The sequence below is a fragment of the Camelina sativa genome, chromosome 11 (genome assembly GCF_000633955.1).
Source record: "Camelina sativa cultivar DH55 chromosome 11, Cs, whole genome shotgun sequence".
NCBI classification, from domain to species: Eukaryota; Viridiplantae; Streptophyta; class Magnoliopsida; order Brassicales; family Brassicaceae; genus Camelina; species Camelina sativa.
Genome location: NC_025695.1, coordinates 15,410,276 through 15,427,587, shown reverse-complemented (window position 1 = coordinate 15,427,587; position 17,312 = coordinate 15,410,276). Strand labels below are relative to the sequence as shown.

Here is a 17,312-nt window from a genome sequence, read left to right as displayed (position 1 = left end):
ATTTATTATAAGGTCTAGAAAAAAAAAAAGGTACAATTTTGTACTTCCGAATTAATATAGTAGGGAGGGATATAAGGTTGTGAGGAATTAGGCAAATACGATACTGCAATATGGAAATGTCATAAATCACATATGGTAACGGTTGATTAAAAAGGTAATCGAATAATAATAAAAAACACATTTGTTGGAAAAAATTCAAGAAAACGTTCGTCGATTCCATCGCCGACGCTTCAACTCGGTGACATATGTTGTTCAGGTCAGTTGTTAAATCTTTCTCTGCATCGTTTCCGTTCGCCTTGTCAATTGTGTAATCAATCACGCCCGTTGTCTTCGTAGTTCTGATTCCTCCTCTCGTGACGGTTTTTGCCAGTGCCGTGTTATGGATAAAAGTTTTTTTTTTTGTTCGCCAAGGATTTGTTTTCTCTATGTGTGCTTATTCCGAAATTAGGGCTCGTCGGTTCTAAAACGTGTTTATCAAGTAGTCTGAGTCTAGGGTTTATTGGTTCGATAGATCCACACGCAAATGTAGATCCTTTTTAATCATCTGTCCTCATTCTTTTGGCCCGGTCAATTTGGATGATATAGTATTATAGTCTCATCGAATTCTGATTTTTGGTTTCATCGTAACCCTTTTATATCGAATTGGATTCTAAGTAGATACAGAGTCATATGCGAGCAGTAGAATGGAGGAAGAGGCTGTGGAATCGAGGAAGAGTAGGAAGGAGCAAGAAAGGGAAAGGCGTCGTCTAAGAGACAGAGAAAGAAGACAATCTATGAGCCAAGATGAGAGAGAAAACCATTTGGCTAGGCGCCGCAAAAACTATCAGCTGCGAAGGCAGAGAGCTGAGATCAACCGTCTTGACTCTCAGATCCAACCAATCACTGGAGGCAGCCAGGGAGCAGTGAATTCACCGCCTGATTCTGGAGCCAGCTTGGTTGAGTCGTCTGATCAGAGTGAGGCTCTAGCTCCATATAAAAGTAATTAATGTAAATTTTAGAACAGATATAGTTGTGAAAGTGTATATCATGTGTGTGTGTTTGGTGACTTGCAGGTGTGGGAATACCAGTGGAGGAGCTGGCTAAAATGATGGGAACTATAAGGCTGAGCCGTCTGAAACATCTGGCTAGGACCTTGAATAAGTCCAGTACTAATGGTGCAGAGTCAAGCAACACAGGAGCATCAGATGCAAAGACAAGATGTAATTAAGCTTAGCTAACTCACATATATATAACAACATTATATTCAGAGAGAGATCTAACTTGATTAAGTTTGAGTCAATGGACAGGTGCAATATCAAGTGGGCTACGTTTGAGTCGGATGAAACGACTGGTAAGATCAAAGGGCCAGCAAGAGGGGTCGTTGTCGCATTCCCAAACGACGCAAGGTTGGTTAATAACTTGGAAATTAAGACACATTCACATATAAAGTTGGTAGTTTGTTTTGGATGATTACGAATTAAGTCATTTTTTTTTCTTTCTCTCATGTATCATTTAGCTCTCTCCAATCCAATAGTCTCCATTCAACTAATATACTAACTGACTCTCTTCTTCTTTTGTCAACAGAACCTGAGCTTCAATAGAGTGTATAACGTGAACGAGAAACCTCATCAATAAGTGTTTGTAAAAGTGAACCTAATATTGTTTTGGAGATGCATCTAGAAAATTCACCATATTTTGTTTTCAAATTCAAATACAAATGGGAATACATCACATTCTTCAATTTTTTTTTCTTTCATTATTTGTAGTTCGGGAGAAGAAACAAGAGTTGAGATATTATAGTTGAGTAAATCTCTTTTGCAGAACAAGATAATTATTTTGACTAATGTGACAATTCTCTTGTTATTGATTGAGGCATAGAAAGATATACATTATAAAAGGTTTGAATCTTTGAGAAGGAAGGATGGCCAAGTGGTTTTGGCCGATGCCATAAGAAGTTGTCTTAGTTTACACAACAATAACAGAGAACAATATCAGGGTATGACTAGGGGGTTATCTCGTAAAATTAGATATTTTGATGAAGTTTGGTAGTCCCAATCATGGAGCTCTGTATAAAAGTAAGTATGTATGGATTATAATGAGAGAAGGATGGGAGTTTGCTGATAAATAAAGCATTTGTGGAGGAAAAAAAATGTTAACATTGTAAGATTCAAATGAACTGTTAAAAGGAAGTTCTCTACTGAGATTATTATATCCCTGTTCGTTTCAGTGTCGCGCGACTCTTTACGGCGACTGTTTCTAAAACGCTGAGTTTTGATTTTTTTTTTTGTTTTTTTAAGTTGGGTTGTGTCTTACAGAGAAGAAAAAATAAGAAAAGTACAGATGTGAATTTTTTGTCAATGGCAATTTGATTTGGTTTTGCCGATCTATAAAATGAAAAAAAATGAGCGACTGTCGCTGCTTTAACTGGCGATTACAAATTTTTAAAATTTTGATCGCTGCGACAGAAAGTAGAGGAAATGAAAAAGAGATAAAAAAAATCTGAAAGTAATTTTATGAAGAACAGTCACTGTCGCAGCAACTAACCTTCCGAACAGGGCCTATATAAAAAACGTATTTGGTAACAGGAATTCTATAAAAGAACTTAAAAAAAAAATGAACTTAACATCTTTTGGAATAACAACTATCGACTAGCTTTCATAGCTCAGTTGGTTAGAGCACCCGTTTAGTAAGCGGGAGGGCTTGAGTTCAACTCTCAATGAAAGCAACTGTCCTTTTTTTTATAAGTTGCATTTTAAAAAAAAATTCAGAGGTAAACAGAAACATTATTCCTCTAATTTTATTTGTTTCAATTTTTTTAAAAGTCCATATATATCCCTCTAATTAGCAGTTGAAATTATGTTTTAACTTTTTATAAAAAATGATCATAAATCAATTTTCACAAGATCACATATTACAGTTGTGTAGTTTTGATATATAAGAAAGTAAAATCATTTCTGCATATATTTCTAAGAGCATGATTTAAAATGTGTTATTTAATCATTTTTAAAAATTCATTTGTTTAGATTTCAAAATTTATGCGGTATAACTTGGATGATTTTAATAAATTTACTCATGAAACAGAATTTAATGAAGTATTTGAAATCCGACTTTATTAACACCAAATTTTAAATTTTATTAAGCATGGATTACAAATATCATATCCAATAATGTCATATTGTAAAGCATGATTTAGAATCATTAATTGAATAATAGATTGTAGTTGAATTTTAATTCTATTAAAATCCATGACTAAAGATAATTGCATCATATATTTAAGATCATTAAATAATTCAGAGTTTCATTGATTAATTTTGCGGAGAATTTTAATTTATATCTACCCATTATATATAGGGAAAATTTTAAATAAAGGATCTTTTTCTAAAAATTTGGCCATATACATTTTTTTTATAAAAGTTTGGTTAATTAGGTTTTATTAATCGAAAATAGCCAATTATACCCTTAATTATTTTTTCAGATAAATTTTGTTGTTTTGGGACTCCATCGAGTGGGCCTAATTTGTTGTTTTGGTTTTGACAAATTAAGGAAAATTTCACTTTGTCTCGACAAAGTAAGAAACCAATAACGGTAAATTTTTTTTCTTCCAAAAGAGCTAATCGAGACAAAACCCTTCCACCGTATCTCACCATCGTCACCATCTCGTCGTCACCATCTCACCATCGTCTCTCACCATCTCACCGTCGTCTCTCTCCATCTTGACCATCTCACCGTCGTCTCTCTCCATCTTGACCATCTCACCGTCGTCTTTCTCCATCATCACCATCTCTCTCCATCTTCACCATCTTCCGCCGATTCGATTTCTTCACCGTCTTCTGCCGTCTATCCATCTTCACTGTCTTCCGCCTTCTATCCATCTGCTTCTTACTCGTTTTGGTGGTCTCCTCTTCACTATCTCAAACTCAATCCGGTTGAATTTCTCTTCTCCATTGCTCCTTGTCGATCGAATTGGGTATGTTAATTTGTGTTTTTTGTTTTGCATGTTTAAATTTTGTCCTTGTTTAATCTCGATTTCAATCTAGAATTGTCTAATGATAAGTAAATTATTAAATTTTCAGTTTGGATTTCTCTTAACCATGACTCCATGTTTATCGAATGTGGTATGTTTAATTGTGGAATTTTTTTGGGAATTTTTAACTTTTATCCTTTTGTAATCTCTTTTTCAATCCAGAATTCAAATGAACATCAAAGTTGTTTATAGAACATCATAGTTTTAGATCCGTTTAGCATATTGACCATATAATTCTTGATTTTTTTTGCATGTTGATTATTATTTTTTGTATTCTATTGACTTTAAAGGAAAAATTGTGTACCAGGGTTGATGAAACAAGATCGATAAAGCTAGTTAACAAGAACAAGAGTGATCCGTTTAGTATTCTATTTTTTTTTTCAAGTTTCTGTTAGCAGCTAAATGATTAGTAGTCATAGTTTTCTTGTTCTTAAATCATACTTTTAGTAATCTGTTTTTTTTTGTTTTGTAAAATTGAAGTCTCATATCTTTGTTGATTTATTTCAGTTTTGGCTAATTTTTACTAATTCATTTTTTACTTTTTTCGGCAGGAATGGAAAAGAAGTACCCTAAACGGCTTATGGAAGATGGAAGCGAGCCACAAGTTGGGCAGATAAATAACACTTGTCGAATGTCAATCTTACACAAAATCAAGAAGGCATTACCAGAAGAGTATGAGATTGTGAAGGGTGATCCAGTTTTCGCATCTGTATTTGCATTGTATGAGAATGGTCTTGGGTACTCAGCTCGGTTGATACACAGCATCATGTGTAGGCAGTTGGTGACTAAGAGAAGACATGAGCTGTGGTTTGTGTTTGGTAAGAAGCCGCTTAGATTCTCAATGCAAGAATTTCATGCAGTTACTGGTCTTAAGTACAATGCCGATTTCAGTCATGATTCAGAGAGTTGGACAGATGATAATGGGTTTTGGAGCAAATTGTTGAAGAGAGGTGGTATCATTACCATTCAAAACTTGATAAAGACCCACCTTGAAGCAGCTCCATCATGGAGAAAAAAAGAAGATAGAATTCGGTTTGTGTATGTTTGTGTGATTGTTGGGTTGGTAGTGGCTAAGGATGAGAAGAAAGCTATACCACATTCATACATCAAGCTGGTCATGGATCTAGAGAAGGTTAGGACTTATCCTTGGGGTCTTGTAGCATTTGACCATTTAGTTAGCTCTATAGTGGAAGCAAGAAAGAAACTGAAGAACCCCATTAGTTACATCCTCAATGGTTTCTCATATGCTCTTCAAGTTTGGGTTATGGAAGCCATTCCTCTCATTGGACAACTTATGGGAGAGAAGATTGACACAGAGATTACACTTAGCCGAATCTCTAATTGGAAAGGTGCTGCTAAAGTATCATATGATGAGCTCCTCCTTTTAGAGAAATCAATTGGAAACAAGGTCAGTTGACTTCTTCTTTTTTCTTTTAAGTTTAAATTCGAATACATTGAGTTTTTTTTTTAATTGGTTTCTTTGTTATTGTTTTGTCAGGATGTTGTTTATCCATGCATTTCCTCCACTGGAAACTTTGATGTATTGGAGTCCATTGAATATTTGAGGGGTGATGAAATTAAAGATTGTGAAGTGGACAACTTGGAAGCTTTGATCAGATCTGGCTATGATTTTGGAGATCATATTTGGGAGAGTGGCGAAGGATATGGTGTGGAAGATGATAACATTGAGGATGTTGGTGTGGAACAATCTCAGACTGTTGGAGGGGACAATGAAGTTTCGGTTGGAGAGGAGAGTGGTGAGAAGCAAGCTAATATCCCAGAAGTGTCTAGCTTGAAGAAGAGGAAGAAGAAGCAAGTTGACCATGGAGCAGAGACACGGAAAAGAATGGTGCTATCTCAGAGAGCATCAACTTCACATTGTTCATGTGGAGATGATATGAAGCGGTTCTTTAAGGAGTTGATTGACTCTTCTTTCAAGAGTTTCACAGAGACCTTTGGGGAACGATTGCTAACAATANCAAGGTCAGTTGACTTCTTCTTTTTTCTTTTAAGTTTAAATTTGAATACGTTGAGTTTTTTTTTGAATTGGTTTCTTTGTTATTGTTTTGTCAGGGTGTTGTTTATCCATGCATTTCCTCCACTGGAAACTTTGATGTATTGGAGTCCATTGAATATTTGAGGGGTGATGAAATTAAATATTGTGAAGTGGACAACTTGGAAGTTTTGATCAGATCTGGCTATGATTTTGGAGATCATATTTGGGAGAGTGGCGAAGGATATGGTGTGGAAGATGATAACATTGAGGATGTTGGTGTGGAACAATCTCAGACTGTTGGAGGGGACAATGAAGTTTCGGTTGGAGAGGAGAGTGGTGAGAAGCAAGCTAATATCCCAGAAGTGTCTAGCTTGAAGAAGAGGAAGAAGAAGCAAGTTGACCATGGAGCAGAGACACGGAAAAGAATGGTGCTATCTCAGAGAGCATCAACTTCACATTGTTCATGTGGAGATGATATGAAGCGGTTCTTTAAGGAGTTAATTGACTCTTCTTTCAAGAGCTTCACAGAGACCTTTGGGGAACGATTGCTAACAATGGAGAAAGATGTATCAGATATCAAGGCCTTGATATCCAGACCAGCAGAAGTGGATCCTAAGCCAGCAGAAGTGGATCCTAAGCCAGCAGTAGTGGATCCTAGTCCATCACGAGTGAAGCCCAAAACTTCGGTACGTAAGAAGTAGCTCAATGCCTTGTTCGATTGTAATATGTTGTGTGGTCTTTCCTTTTTGTTGTATCCTTGTTTGTATGTGTATGTTGTAAACATAAATTATTTGTTGTAACTTATGTGTTGTAACTTATGTGTCGTAAACTTATTTGTCATAATTTATGTGTTGTAACTTTAACTAAAGCCTTTCATAATTTTTTTTTTTGACAGGTTGAACTGTTTGATTTAGATAATCTGTTGATAGACCTCAATGTAGATACACAAGACTATCTAAAGAACACAGTAGGACACTTATCTCAAAAGTCTGTTGTGACCGGATTTGATCCTACACTTAGTCCCAAAGACGCGCGTAAAGATGAACCGGATGCGGTGTTGACTTTCAGTTCTGATGATCTATGGAATGGTTTCGAAGAGTGGAGTAGGCATCTCGAGTACGTGATTCAAATATTTTTATATACATGGTATGATTTATCAATTTTTTTTTTTGTAATCTTACAATTGTTTTACGTTTACAAAAGCATTCAACTGGGTCCAACTTTACTTGATCAAGAATTGTTTAACCGAGTCATGATGGGCTTCAAATGGCTTGAAAACGAGGTACGTGTCAATCTATTTAAATATTATATTTTATATTCTTAAAGTAAGACAAACCTGAGTCTTTAAATATTTACAGGAAATGGATGCAATGATGTATATTTTTCGGGAGCATACATCTTTAGGCCGCCTAGAGTTGGATCGTGTAGGTTTCATGAATTGTCAGTTTAGCGAGCACGTCAAGGCCGACTACAATAAGTTTAGATCGGCAGGACGAACCCACACTTGGAATCACTTTTTGTTAGAGTATGCCAAAGGTGAACTGCCATCTCATGGAAAGACAGGAAAAAGTTGGGCTGTAGATTTGGATAGAATTTATGCACCGGTCTTCATTAACGGTAATCACTGGATCTCAGTTTGCATTAACTTCAGACTAAGAACAATTGAAGTCTTCGACTGTAATCAATACCAAAACAGAAGACACGTTGAGCCATTCGCTAATGTCATCCCTCGTCTTGTGAAGGAGATTCACAAAAAGGTTGATGGAAAAGCTCCCTTGTTGACTCCATACGAGATCATCCAGGTTCGTATGCCACCTAAATTAAATCGGTCAAGTTGTGATTGTGGAGTTTATGCCCTGAAGTATATCGAGTGTCACATGCGTGATCTATCTTATGAGTTGATTGACGATGAAAACATCAAGCAAGCTCGTTTGAAGTTGGCAGTCGATCTTTGGTCAGCAGCAAAGGATCCTGTGCTAGTGGAACGAATGAAAACTTATGTGCGTCCAGTGTATGCGGCTGAGTTTGTAGACCTTGCCTAATTTTTAAGTGTCTTTATGATTGTTTTGTAAATGATGGTTTTTGATGCTTTTGCTTGTTAGACTAATATCAGACTCATTAGTATTAATCCTCGATGGTGTTGATTTAGGACTGACTAATATGAGACTCAATAACATAAGGTCATAAGCATAAGAACACAAAGAACACAAAAACATATCCGATTTAAATGTTAACATAACAACACAAAAACATATCCGATTTGCCATAATTTAAACATATCAGATTTAAACCAGCTATTGACCCAAATTTAAATGTTGACCCGATGTAAGCATACCGATGACCCGGTTTTTAATTCAATATTAAGGAAAAAAAATTAGGGATCTTCTTTTCCAATAATTGATCTTCCTCTCCAATACTCTCTTCTTCTTCTTTCCCGATACTTTCTTCTTCTTAAAATTAGGGATCTTCTTTTCCAATAATTGATCTTCCTCTCCAATACTCTCTTCTTCTTCTTTCCCGATACTTTCTTCTTCTTCATCGTAAAAACTGATAGGAGCCATGAGCCAACGTTCTTCGGCTGGATCGTCAGGGTTACCGTCGAGAAGTTCTCAGGTTGGAGTTCCGTGTAGATGCTGGTGTGGTGGAGAGATTAGAACCTACACCTCAAAGACGGAAGAGAATCCCTGTAGGAGATTTTACAGATGTGTTGTTGGTGTGAAGGTAATTTACTTTTATCAGTCCTTATTCATCACAATAGCTGAAATTTATTAAATATTGTTATCGAAACAATGATTTTAGGAGAAGAAGGAGAAACACATGTTCCGTTGGGTTGATGATGCTGTTCTAGAGGAGATTAGGATGGTTGAAAGCAAACAAAACCAACTCTTAGAGGACCTAAAAAAGATGGTAACAAACAATGTGGAGCTCCAAAAGGAGATGGTGAAGGAGATGGAAGAAAAGATGGAGAAGAATATGATTGAGATCATCAGGCAAGAGCTAATGGTTGCGAAAGAGAGTATGGAGAAGTCGAACAAGCAGAGGATTTGTGTACTATTCGTATTGGCAGTTTCAATGGCCTGGCTTTATAAGAAGATGATATGATGTCTTTGCTTTCTGTATTTTGTTGTTATGCTTAACACTTTTTGTTAGTCTTGTTTTTTGTACTCTGGTTTTAATGAAAGTTTGATTGAAAGAAAACACCATCAAGGAATTTCAAAACACATGAGTACTTCAAATGTCTTAAATCAACACCATCAACGAATTTCAAAACAAATGAGTCTATTAATCGAAAATAAAAACCATCAAACACCATCATTCATCACAAAGCAGCTGCCGTGAAATCAAAAATTCAAAAACAGGAATCTTAAGTTGATGCACAAACCATTGTTATATCACGATATCACAGGTCGTTCTGTTATGCCCTTCTTTGCCACACCGCGCACACTTATGTCTCTTTGACCCTTGTGAGTTTTGTGATGATTTTATCTTGTCTTCAGCGGATTCATATCTTCTTTTTCTTCGCCGTCCTGGATGTCTTCTTGTTTCAGGTGGTCGAACTTTTGCATCTTCAACATACTGTGGGACTCGCCATTCTTCTTCAGGAACACCTATTGGATTAACAGTTTCCTCATATTGCGATCTCCATGCAGTAGTGGTATACACATCATCAGCATAAGGATATATATCCTTGCCTATATCAAAAGCTCCTTTTATAGCATGTCTACAAGGAAGAGGGACGTACCAGGATTCGCTTCTTGTAGCATGTGCAAGTATTTTGGAATCTTAGCATAACTTTTCTCAGGAATTCCTCTAACTTCGTTAACTGCATACTCCCGAGACTCCCAAGCTTGGTGATATGTTAGCTCGCAGCCGTACCTTGAACGAATAATATTAACTATATCATTCGGTTTAGGACCTTCCTTCACACCCTCATAGCTTTGCTTAATGAGATGTCCAATTGTTCTTGCAGATGGAGTCCTACAAAATGAGTTTTTTTTTGAAGGGGCACATGTATGGTTACCCACAAACTTGTTGATTTTGAAATATGTAGACGCTTGTAAACACTCAGCCCGGAGACGCCAATTACAAACACTATCAATGCAGCGTATACACCACCATCTCTTATCAGATTTTGTAATCCTATAGTCGCAGTTATATTTCATTGCATACATTTCCATAGTAGCCTGTAAAGCTTCCTTACTGCTGAAATATTCACCATTTTTTACCATTGAATCTTCCAACTTTAAACCAGCAGCATCACCAAGATTAGCATCAGTAGGCTTTTCTAATACATCATTAGTCGGCTTAGGTGAATTCCTTGAAATAATACCTACTGATTTTCCCACATCAACTTCCACATTACAACCATCGCTACTATCAACTGACAACTTATTCAGATCGAACTGGACTTTACTCCTATCGCCATCAACTACTCTTTTGAATGTAACACACAACCGAATCATGTTTATCTTTTTCAGATATGCAAGAAAATTATTCATACCTCTATTATTTGTCAATACAACAGGAGGACAATCAACTTTAACCTCTGTGGGTAGATAACTGAATTCCACATCAAACATATTTTGCTCTATTTCATAGTCTTCTGAAACCATCACCTTCAACTCTTCAAGAGATGTAGTGGGTTGCAAAATCAGTAATCTAGCACGTTTTTCTTCATCATCAATAAATCTCCACTCCTTCTTGGCATCCAGTGTCCATACACCACAAGTAACATAGATTTGCATCATAAACAGGTAAGTGAAAGCTTTTGTGGAAGGTGGAAGAGATGGTGACCGATCACGTTAAGGTATAATGTCGATTTTTCTTAATTTGTTTAGCTTCTAAATAATTTAGAATATGTATTCTAAAATTTATTAGAACAAATCTAAACAATAATTACGAAATCTTAACCATAAATTAAGAATATTTAAAAAATATTTAAAAAATATTCACTTTCCTTATTTAATTTATTTTCTTTCTATTTTAAGGGTATTCTAAGGTTTACAGATTACAAATTCTAAAATTTCTATGATATATCTTCTACTTCTTTTAGTATATAGGGTAAAACGTAGAAAACGAATTCTGAATTGAAGTAGAATGAAGAAAAACGTAGAATTCATATTCTTAATTTTGTAGAACATACAAAATTCAGAATCTGAAATTTTTAGAACAAATTTTCCGTCTAAACTTCGTAAAACATGTACAAACTGTAGAATGAACAATCTAAATGTTTCAGAAAGAGAAAAAATCGTAGAAAGTCTATTCTAAACAATTTAGACCAAAAATCAGCAAATTACAAACTGATTTTTGACATCCAAAACATTTTTTTTTCAAATTTTTTTTTACACAGTTGTATACTAACATGGGTTTTCTGTTTGTTTATTGGTTCAAACTCCTAAAAACTTAACTATTTCTATTAGTAGGGTCATTTTCGTCATAGTTGACAATCTTAAAAAAAAGTATAGATGACCAAATTTTTAGAAAAAGATCATTTATTTATAATTTACCCGTATATATATGAACATAGAAGTTAAATGCATATGAAGGATTTAAGATCTATTCATGTTCATAAATTCCCATATTCTATTTTCACTTTTATACAATTCTTTGTTTTTATTTGCATACTTTTCATCCAAACTTGATAAAGAATTAAAACACTTTATTAGATCTTACAACAACAACAACAACAACAAAAAGTGTTTAGTAGAACTTTCAATTATCTTCATCCAATACTTTAAATTATCCTTATATTAAAAAATTTAGTAGAACATTAAATCATTTCCTCCAAATAGAGGAAGCAAAGGTGCATAATTGGAACATTAAATCATTTCTTTGGATTACTATTTATAGTTTTTTTTTTATCGATGCTATTGTCTGATTTTCTTGCCTCATCTATCTCCAGAGAACAAGTCTTGGAGACAGAATGTTACATGAATCTGATATAGGTGAATACATTAGGTTGATGAATGTAGCATTTGCTACTAAGTTTAGACAGTGGATGATGATTTGCCCACCTCAAGAGGGGTGGTCTGATTTGAATTGCAAAAGTGGGACTACGTCGCTTCGTGGGTAGCTGGTAATCCTCAAAATACTTAAGCCTACTTCTAATCGAGGATGTTTATTGAACCTATGTCGTTGTGATTTTGTCTAGTTTTCTTAGATATTATAAATGACTATCTCGAAATCTACTTTGAAAGGTTTTGTCGTTGTCATGTTTTCTTAGATATTTTAAAATGAATTATAATACTATCTCGAAATCTACTTAGAAAGGTTTTGAGAAGGTTTTGTCATCTGCTCAAAACCAAACTCTTAAAAAAGGTTTCGAAACTTGGCCTTCTACTAGCTCGCTAATGATTCTTATTGAATGTCGCTAACAAAGAGCCATTTCGGTCTCCTCCAAAGCTACTAATACCATTGTTAGTTGAGGAGTATAAGCTATCCATATCAACACGTATCTAGATATAATCTATTTTAAATGTAAAGATTGTACTTTTGTACGAGACATTAGAAGATCATACGTTTCATGCCTTTCAAAAGAACGGGTGAATCAAACCAAACATAGGTCGTACCGTACAACTACATTCATAGTAGTTTGGAAAATCCAACACCATCTTTGAATTCAAAATTCTTGTAGCTAATTGCAAGGTTGTTTTGGTCAAACAATGCAAGACAAGACGAGATATCATCAGTCGATGATTCAAACAGGACAGCAAGCGTCTAAGTCATCTGGATAGTAGTCAACATCCATAAAGAATGAGGTCATCTCATGGACCTTCTCATATATCTTTACAGAAAGTTTGTGAGACGTATCATCCTTCATGAATCTATGAACTTCCCCTTGTATTTCGATCTGGCTATACCCGGGATCTTTTTTAACTCCTGCATTCTCCATTCTCCGTCTAACCTTTGAGGCAGCATCCAGGAATCCACAACTCGCATATCCATTGGCAAACACCACGTAGTTCCCCCCATTTGTTGGATCCAACTCCAAAAACTTTGTAGCTGCGACTTCTAGCAGTTTCACATTCCCGTGAATCCTGCAAGCCCCAAGTAAGGAACCCCATACCGGAGCGTGCTCCTTGCATGGTGACTTCATAACAAACTCGTATGCTTCTTGTATCCTACCAGCACGCCCTAACGTATCAACCATAGCTGCATAGTGTTGTCCCTCAGGTTCAATCCCGTAATCTCTCTTCATAGAATTGAAATGCTCCCAAGCTTTATCAACTAAACCTCCATGGTTACACGCAGTGAGAACCACCAAAAATGTAACAGGATTTGGTCTACAGCCTTCTTCCTTCATCTTATCAAAGCATTTTAACACCTCTGAAACTTTTCCATGATATCCATATCCAGACATCAATGAAGTCCATGTAACAACGTTTCTGGTGGACAACTGGTCAAATAATTTGTGGCCATCAGAGAAACTGCTGCATTTGAAGTACATATCAACAAGGGCACTATCGACTATAATGTTGGACTTGATAAGGCACTTAATCATCACAGCGTGGGCTCTCATTCCGTGTTCCAGGGATGCTAACGCTGAACAAGCTCTAAACACTGAAGCAAAGGTATACTGGTCCGGAACTATTCTGTTCTGTCTCATATCATAGTAAATATAAAGCCCTTCTTGTTCTAGACCCTTTTGCACATACCCTGATATCATGGCGTTCCATGGAATCAAGTCCCCCTTAGAATGCAAACAACGAAAGAGAATCCCAGCAGTTTGAAGATCCCCAGATAAGGCGTAAAGTATCAACAACTTGACTTTCAAATACTCATTGGGAGCAAATCCTACAACAACCATCTGAGCATGTATCCGTTTCCCTTCTGTATACTCCTTCCTTTGCTTACATTCCTGCAACATCACAGCATAAGTCTCAGGCTGGACTTGCAACCACCCGCTACGCCACAATAACCCAACAGCTTCTTTCAACCTCCCAGTAACACACAGACCCTTTAGTGTCTTATCCAGCTTCTCTTTCTTTCTCTGACTCTCCACCTGAAAGCTAGAAACATGTTGCAGGTGACGAACCAAACTTAATCAAGGGAAAGATTCAGACTTTACAACATCATAGGAGATGATCATAGGGTGTGAATTAAAAACTTAGACCAGATTCATCAACGAAAAGGCAAATGATTATTCGAAATTGGGATAGGGTCTGAGAATATAAACCTGCTAATCCTCCTCTCGGCAAGCATCCGGCGTAGGATCTTGGTTGCGTTGCCGGAAAACATAGGACCACCACAAGACGAAGACTGAGACGCCTCTGTTTGTAACTCCCGAGTGTAAACAACCATGGCGAGCCTGTTCAGCGTGAAGCAGATAGAAGAAGAATAGGATTTGTGAGAAAGAGAAGACGAGATTTGTAGTGTTCTCATTCCAGTAAACGAACATTCCCATCAACGGAGATTGTTCCCATTCTTCAATTTGATTTCTCGATTTTAGGGTTCAAATAATCTGTTTATTATATTGAAGGTTATTGTACGCCATCTAGCAAAGAGTCAAGATGGCCGAGTTGGTCTAAGGCGCCAGCTTCAGGTGCTGGTCCGAAAGGGCGTGGGTTCAAATCCCACTCTTGACATTCACATTTTTTTTTTTATTATTTTACTTTTATAATAAACAACTTAACTCGTATCAGTTATCATCTGAGTTTAAAATATAAAAATAAATCTTTGCAAATAACATTTTTATTAATTATTTGGAACAGTTAATTTCTATTATGTTACGTTATGAGTTTATAATTGCGATGATTTTGTTTTAAATCGATTTATAACGTCATTTGGTCGAAGATTAAGTGCTGTGTAGACAGCTATTAAAATTTGACATTGAACTGAAGAAGCAGTGTACTTCTTTTTTTACTAGTTTTTGTAATGGCACAGAACAGTTTCCATCTTTTGTTTCGATTTAAATAAATTCATTACACAAAAAACATGGTCGACAGCAAAAAAAATATGGATAAAAATGATAATAGTTACATTTAAAAAAAAAAAAAGAGTGATATATTGAGTCATTTACCTTGGCATTTCCATTGTGAAATGATTGTCTATTTATCTCGAATAAGAAATGATAGTCTGGTATAAACTTCCGAACATGATTCCTCTCTTTGTTCACATATGTATATTATATTTATGTTTGGCACCCACAATAAGAACCAATTACATTATCCCATTTTAGGAAAATATGGGGATCGAATCCTTTTGGTGATAGAGGACTTGGTCAAGTGGAGAGGATCACTAGCCTAAATGCCTCGTCTTTCGAACATGATTCCTTGTCGTTTGAATCTACACGAAACTAGTTAGGTTATCNAAAAAAAAAAAAAAAAAAAAAAAAAAAAAAAAAAGACCGAAAAAATAAGAAGGGTGAAAAACAAATTCTTCAATGAAAGAAAATTAAAATTGTTTTGATCGTTTTATTCATTATATATGGAATTGCTCGAGTTTGCCCGCATCATCAGGTTAAATAACACATAAGAATAACAACTTTAACATGTCACTGATTCTTAGTTTTATTAGCTACCAAAAAACAAAAGTTATAAAGAAGAACCATTAAAAAAGACTCATACGAATCCAACATATAAAGCATACAAACATTCAATGAAAGAAAAACTTGAATCCTATATAATGCAGTAATGCACATATATAATTATTAATTTCATGTTACTGAGAGATGTTTATCCAATTTCCAAACCAAAAATAAACAAAAAGTATAGGAGATAAGTAAAAGAGAGAAGATAATACTAGGAGAGAAGAAAAGAGACAGAGGAATAAAACTATTTCTATACTATTAGACAGGTAACTGTCGATGAAGTTCCTCGTACAAGTAAAAATTATTCCAACTCGAAACTTTGATAAACTTATGATGGTGTCATATTATACCAATAATAGCCAGATCCAACTGTTACAGTTATTAACTAACACAACTATAGGAGATGGGTTTTTCTTTTTTTTTGACTAATGGGATTGTCAGAAGAAAACACAGCCACTAAAAAACTACATAACCATATTTTCCAGTGAATCATTCTTATCTCAAATATTGACCTAAAGTTAATCCTTAATTATTGGATAATAGACCACTTGTTTTAGCATATATCACACTGTTATCTTTTTCTTCTTATCTTCTTCTTCTAAATTTAGCATTTGAGTCCTGACTTTATTATCTATATATATATATATACAGTTTCACGTATCCTTAAGACTCACATTCTTGTGTTTGTTTCAAAGTATACTGTAAACTTCAATTCCGACGAGGAACAAAAAAACTATTTGTTTACCCAAGTATTGGCAGGAAAAACTCGTATTCAAGAGTGTTAACTTCCCTCCCAGGTAAGAAAAATTGCCCTGAAGATATCAACTCTTACAAATTCTTCCCTGTTCGATTTTTTTTTTTTTTTTTTTAAGTTTGTTAAGTTACCAAAACACAAGTTACACTTCTGGCATCCATGCATTAGGGTTGATATAGGCTCATGTTTTATGCTTTGGATTTTTTTTTTTTTTTTTTACTTTAGATTAAATTACTGAGATTATTATCCACTGCAAAATAAATTTCGAGTTGTGTGCAAGGGTCAAAATGTATTTAGTTTCCAGATCAAAAAAAGGAGAAGATACTATCAAAATGTTTAACCGTTTGTAGATTTATTAATACGAAACGGTCAAAAAGATTAGGCAATGTAGGTCCCACTTATTAACTGTTGTATAATTAAGAGAATCTTATGCAAAATTCATCTCATCTTCTAATTCTATCCTCTCATCTCATCTCTTGTGTTCTAAGATTCCATTTTCATCTCATCGTACACTCAAACACCGTAACATTTTTCGTGACTGGTACGACTCAAAAAAAATCTCAAACGGATGACTTCTGTTTTTTTTTGTTTTAACTTATTATGTTTTTCCTCACTTGACTGTCTTATTCGATTTGGTCTGGTTTTAATTGTTTTGACTGTAAGATCTGTTTTAAATGGAAAGGAACAAAAAAACAAAATCTCAAAAGCTTGAATGATCATGGATTTTTTTTAATTTCCAATTTCGAATATATTCGTTGAAATCTCTTTCTCTATATTAATTTTGTTAATGGGAATCACAGGCTAACAGACTAATAATCTCTACCGAGAGAATCCATCCGGAGAGATCACAATACAACAATGGTGGAAGGAGGCATAGCTAAAGCAGACAAAACAGAGTTCACAGAGTGTTGGAGAACGACATGGAAGACACCTTACATCATGAGATTAGCTCTCTCCGCTGGTATCGGAGGTCTTCTCTTCGGTTACGATACGGGAGTCATCTCAGGAGCTCTTCTCTTCATCAGAGAAG

At 35.3% G+C, this 17,312-nt stretch overlaps 3 protein-coding genes and 2 non-coding genes across 5 annotated transcripts; 4 read left to right on the top strand and 1 right to left on the bottom strand.

Moving 5' to 3' along the window:
* LOC104723474 (zinc finger CCCH domain-containing protein 18-like) lies at positions 81-1,728 on the top strand. Its single transcript, XM_010441849.2, has 5 exons — positions 81-256; positions 658-954; positions 1,053-1,199; positions 1,287-1,385; positions 1,564-1,728. Exons 2-5 carry the CDS (start codon positions 684-686, stop codon positions 1,578-1,580), a joined length of 534 nt encoding a protein of 177 aa, XP_010440151.1. The 5' UTR covers positions 81-256; positions 658-683; the 3' UTR covers positions 1,581-1,728.
* TRNAT-AGU lies at positions 2,631-2,704 on the top strand. The gene has a single exon. It is a non-coding gene; the product is annotated as a tRNA-Thr (tRNA).
* On the top strand, positions 8,559-9,101 carry LOC104728003 (uncharacterized protein At4g04775-like). The gene is made up of 2 exons (XM_010447048.1): positions 8,559-8,720; positions 8,799-9,101. The coding sequence occupies exons 1-2, from the start codon at positions 8,559-8,561 to the stop codon at positions 9,099-9,101; spliced, it is 465 nt and encodes a 154-aa protein (XP_010445350.1).
* On the bottom strand, positions 12,504-14,429 carry LOC104723472 (pentatricopeptide repeat-containing protein At4g16470). Its single transcript, XM_010441848.2, has 2 exons — positions 14,176-14,429; positions 12,504-14,008 (listed from the first exon to the last, which is right to left on the bottom strand). Exons 1-2 carry the CDS (start codon positions 14,379-14,381, stop codon positions 12,697-12,699), a joined length of 1,518 nt encoding a protein of 505 aa, XP_010440150.1. The 5' UTR covers positions 14,382-14,429; the 3' UTR covers positions 12,504-12,696.
* Positions 14,504-14,584, top strand: TRNAL-CAG. Its single transcript has one exon. It is a non-coding gene; the product is annotated as a tRNA-Leu (tRNA).

Excerpts from the sequence above, each read along its gene's own strand:
- LOC104723474 (XM_010441849.2), top strand. The coding sequence starts at position 684 with ATGGAGGAAGAGGCTGTGGAATCGAGGAAGAGTAGGAAGGAGCAAGAA. Across the intron at positions 955-1,052 it reads GGTTGAGTCGTCTGATCAGA|GTGTGGGAATACCAGTGGAG; the intron begins GTGAGGCTCTAG and ends GGTGACTTGCAG. Across the intron at positions 1,200-1,286 it reads ATCAGATGCAAAGACAAGAT|GTGCAATATCAAGTGGGCTA; the intron begins GTAATTAAGCTT and ends GTCAATGGACAG.
- LOC104728003 (XM_010447048.1), top strand. The coding sequence starts at position 8,559 with ATGAGCCAACGTTCTTCGGCTGGATCGTCAGGGTTACCGTCGAGAAGT. Across the intron at positions 8,721-8,798 it reads GATGTGTTGTTGGTGTGAAG|GAGAAGAAGGAGAAACACAT; the intron begins GTAATTTACTTT and ends CAATGATTTTAG.
- LOC104723472 (XM_010441848.2), bottom strand. The coding sequence starts at position 14,381 with ATGAGAACACTACAAATCTCGTCTTCTCTTTCTCACAAATCCTATTCT. Across the intron at positions 14,009-14,175 it reads GCCGAGAGGAGGATTAGCAG|CTTTCAGGTGGAGAGTCAGA; the intron begins GTTTATATTCTC and ends ACATGTTTCTAG.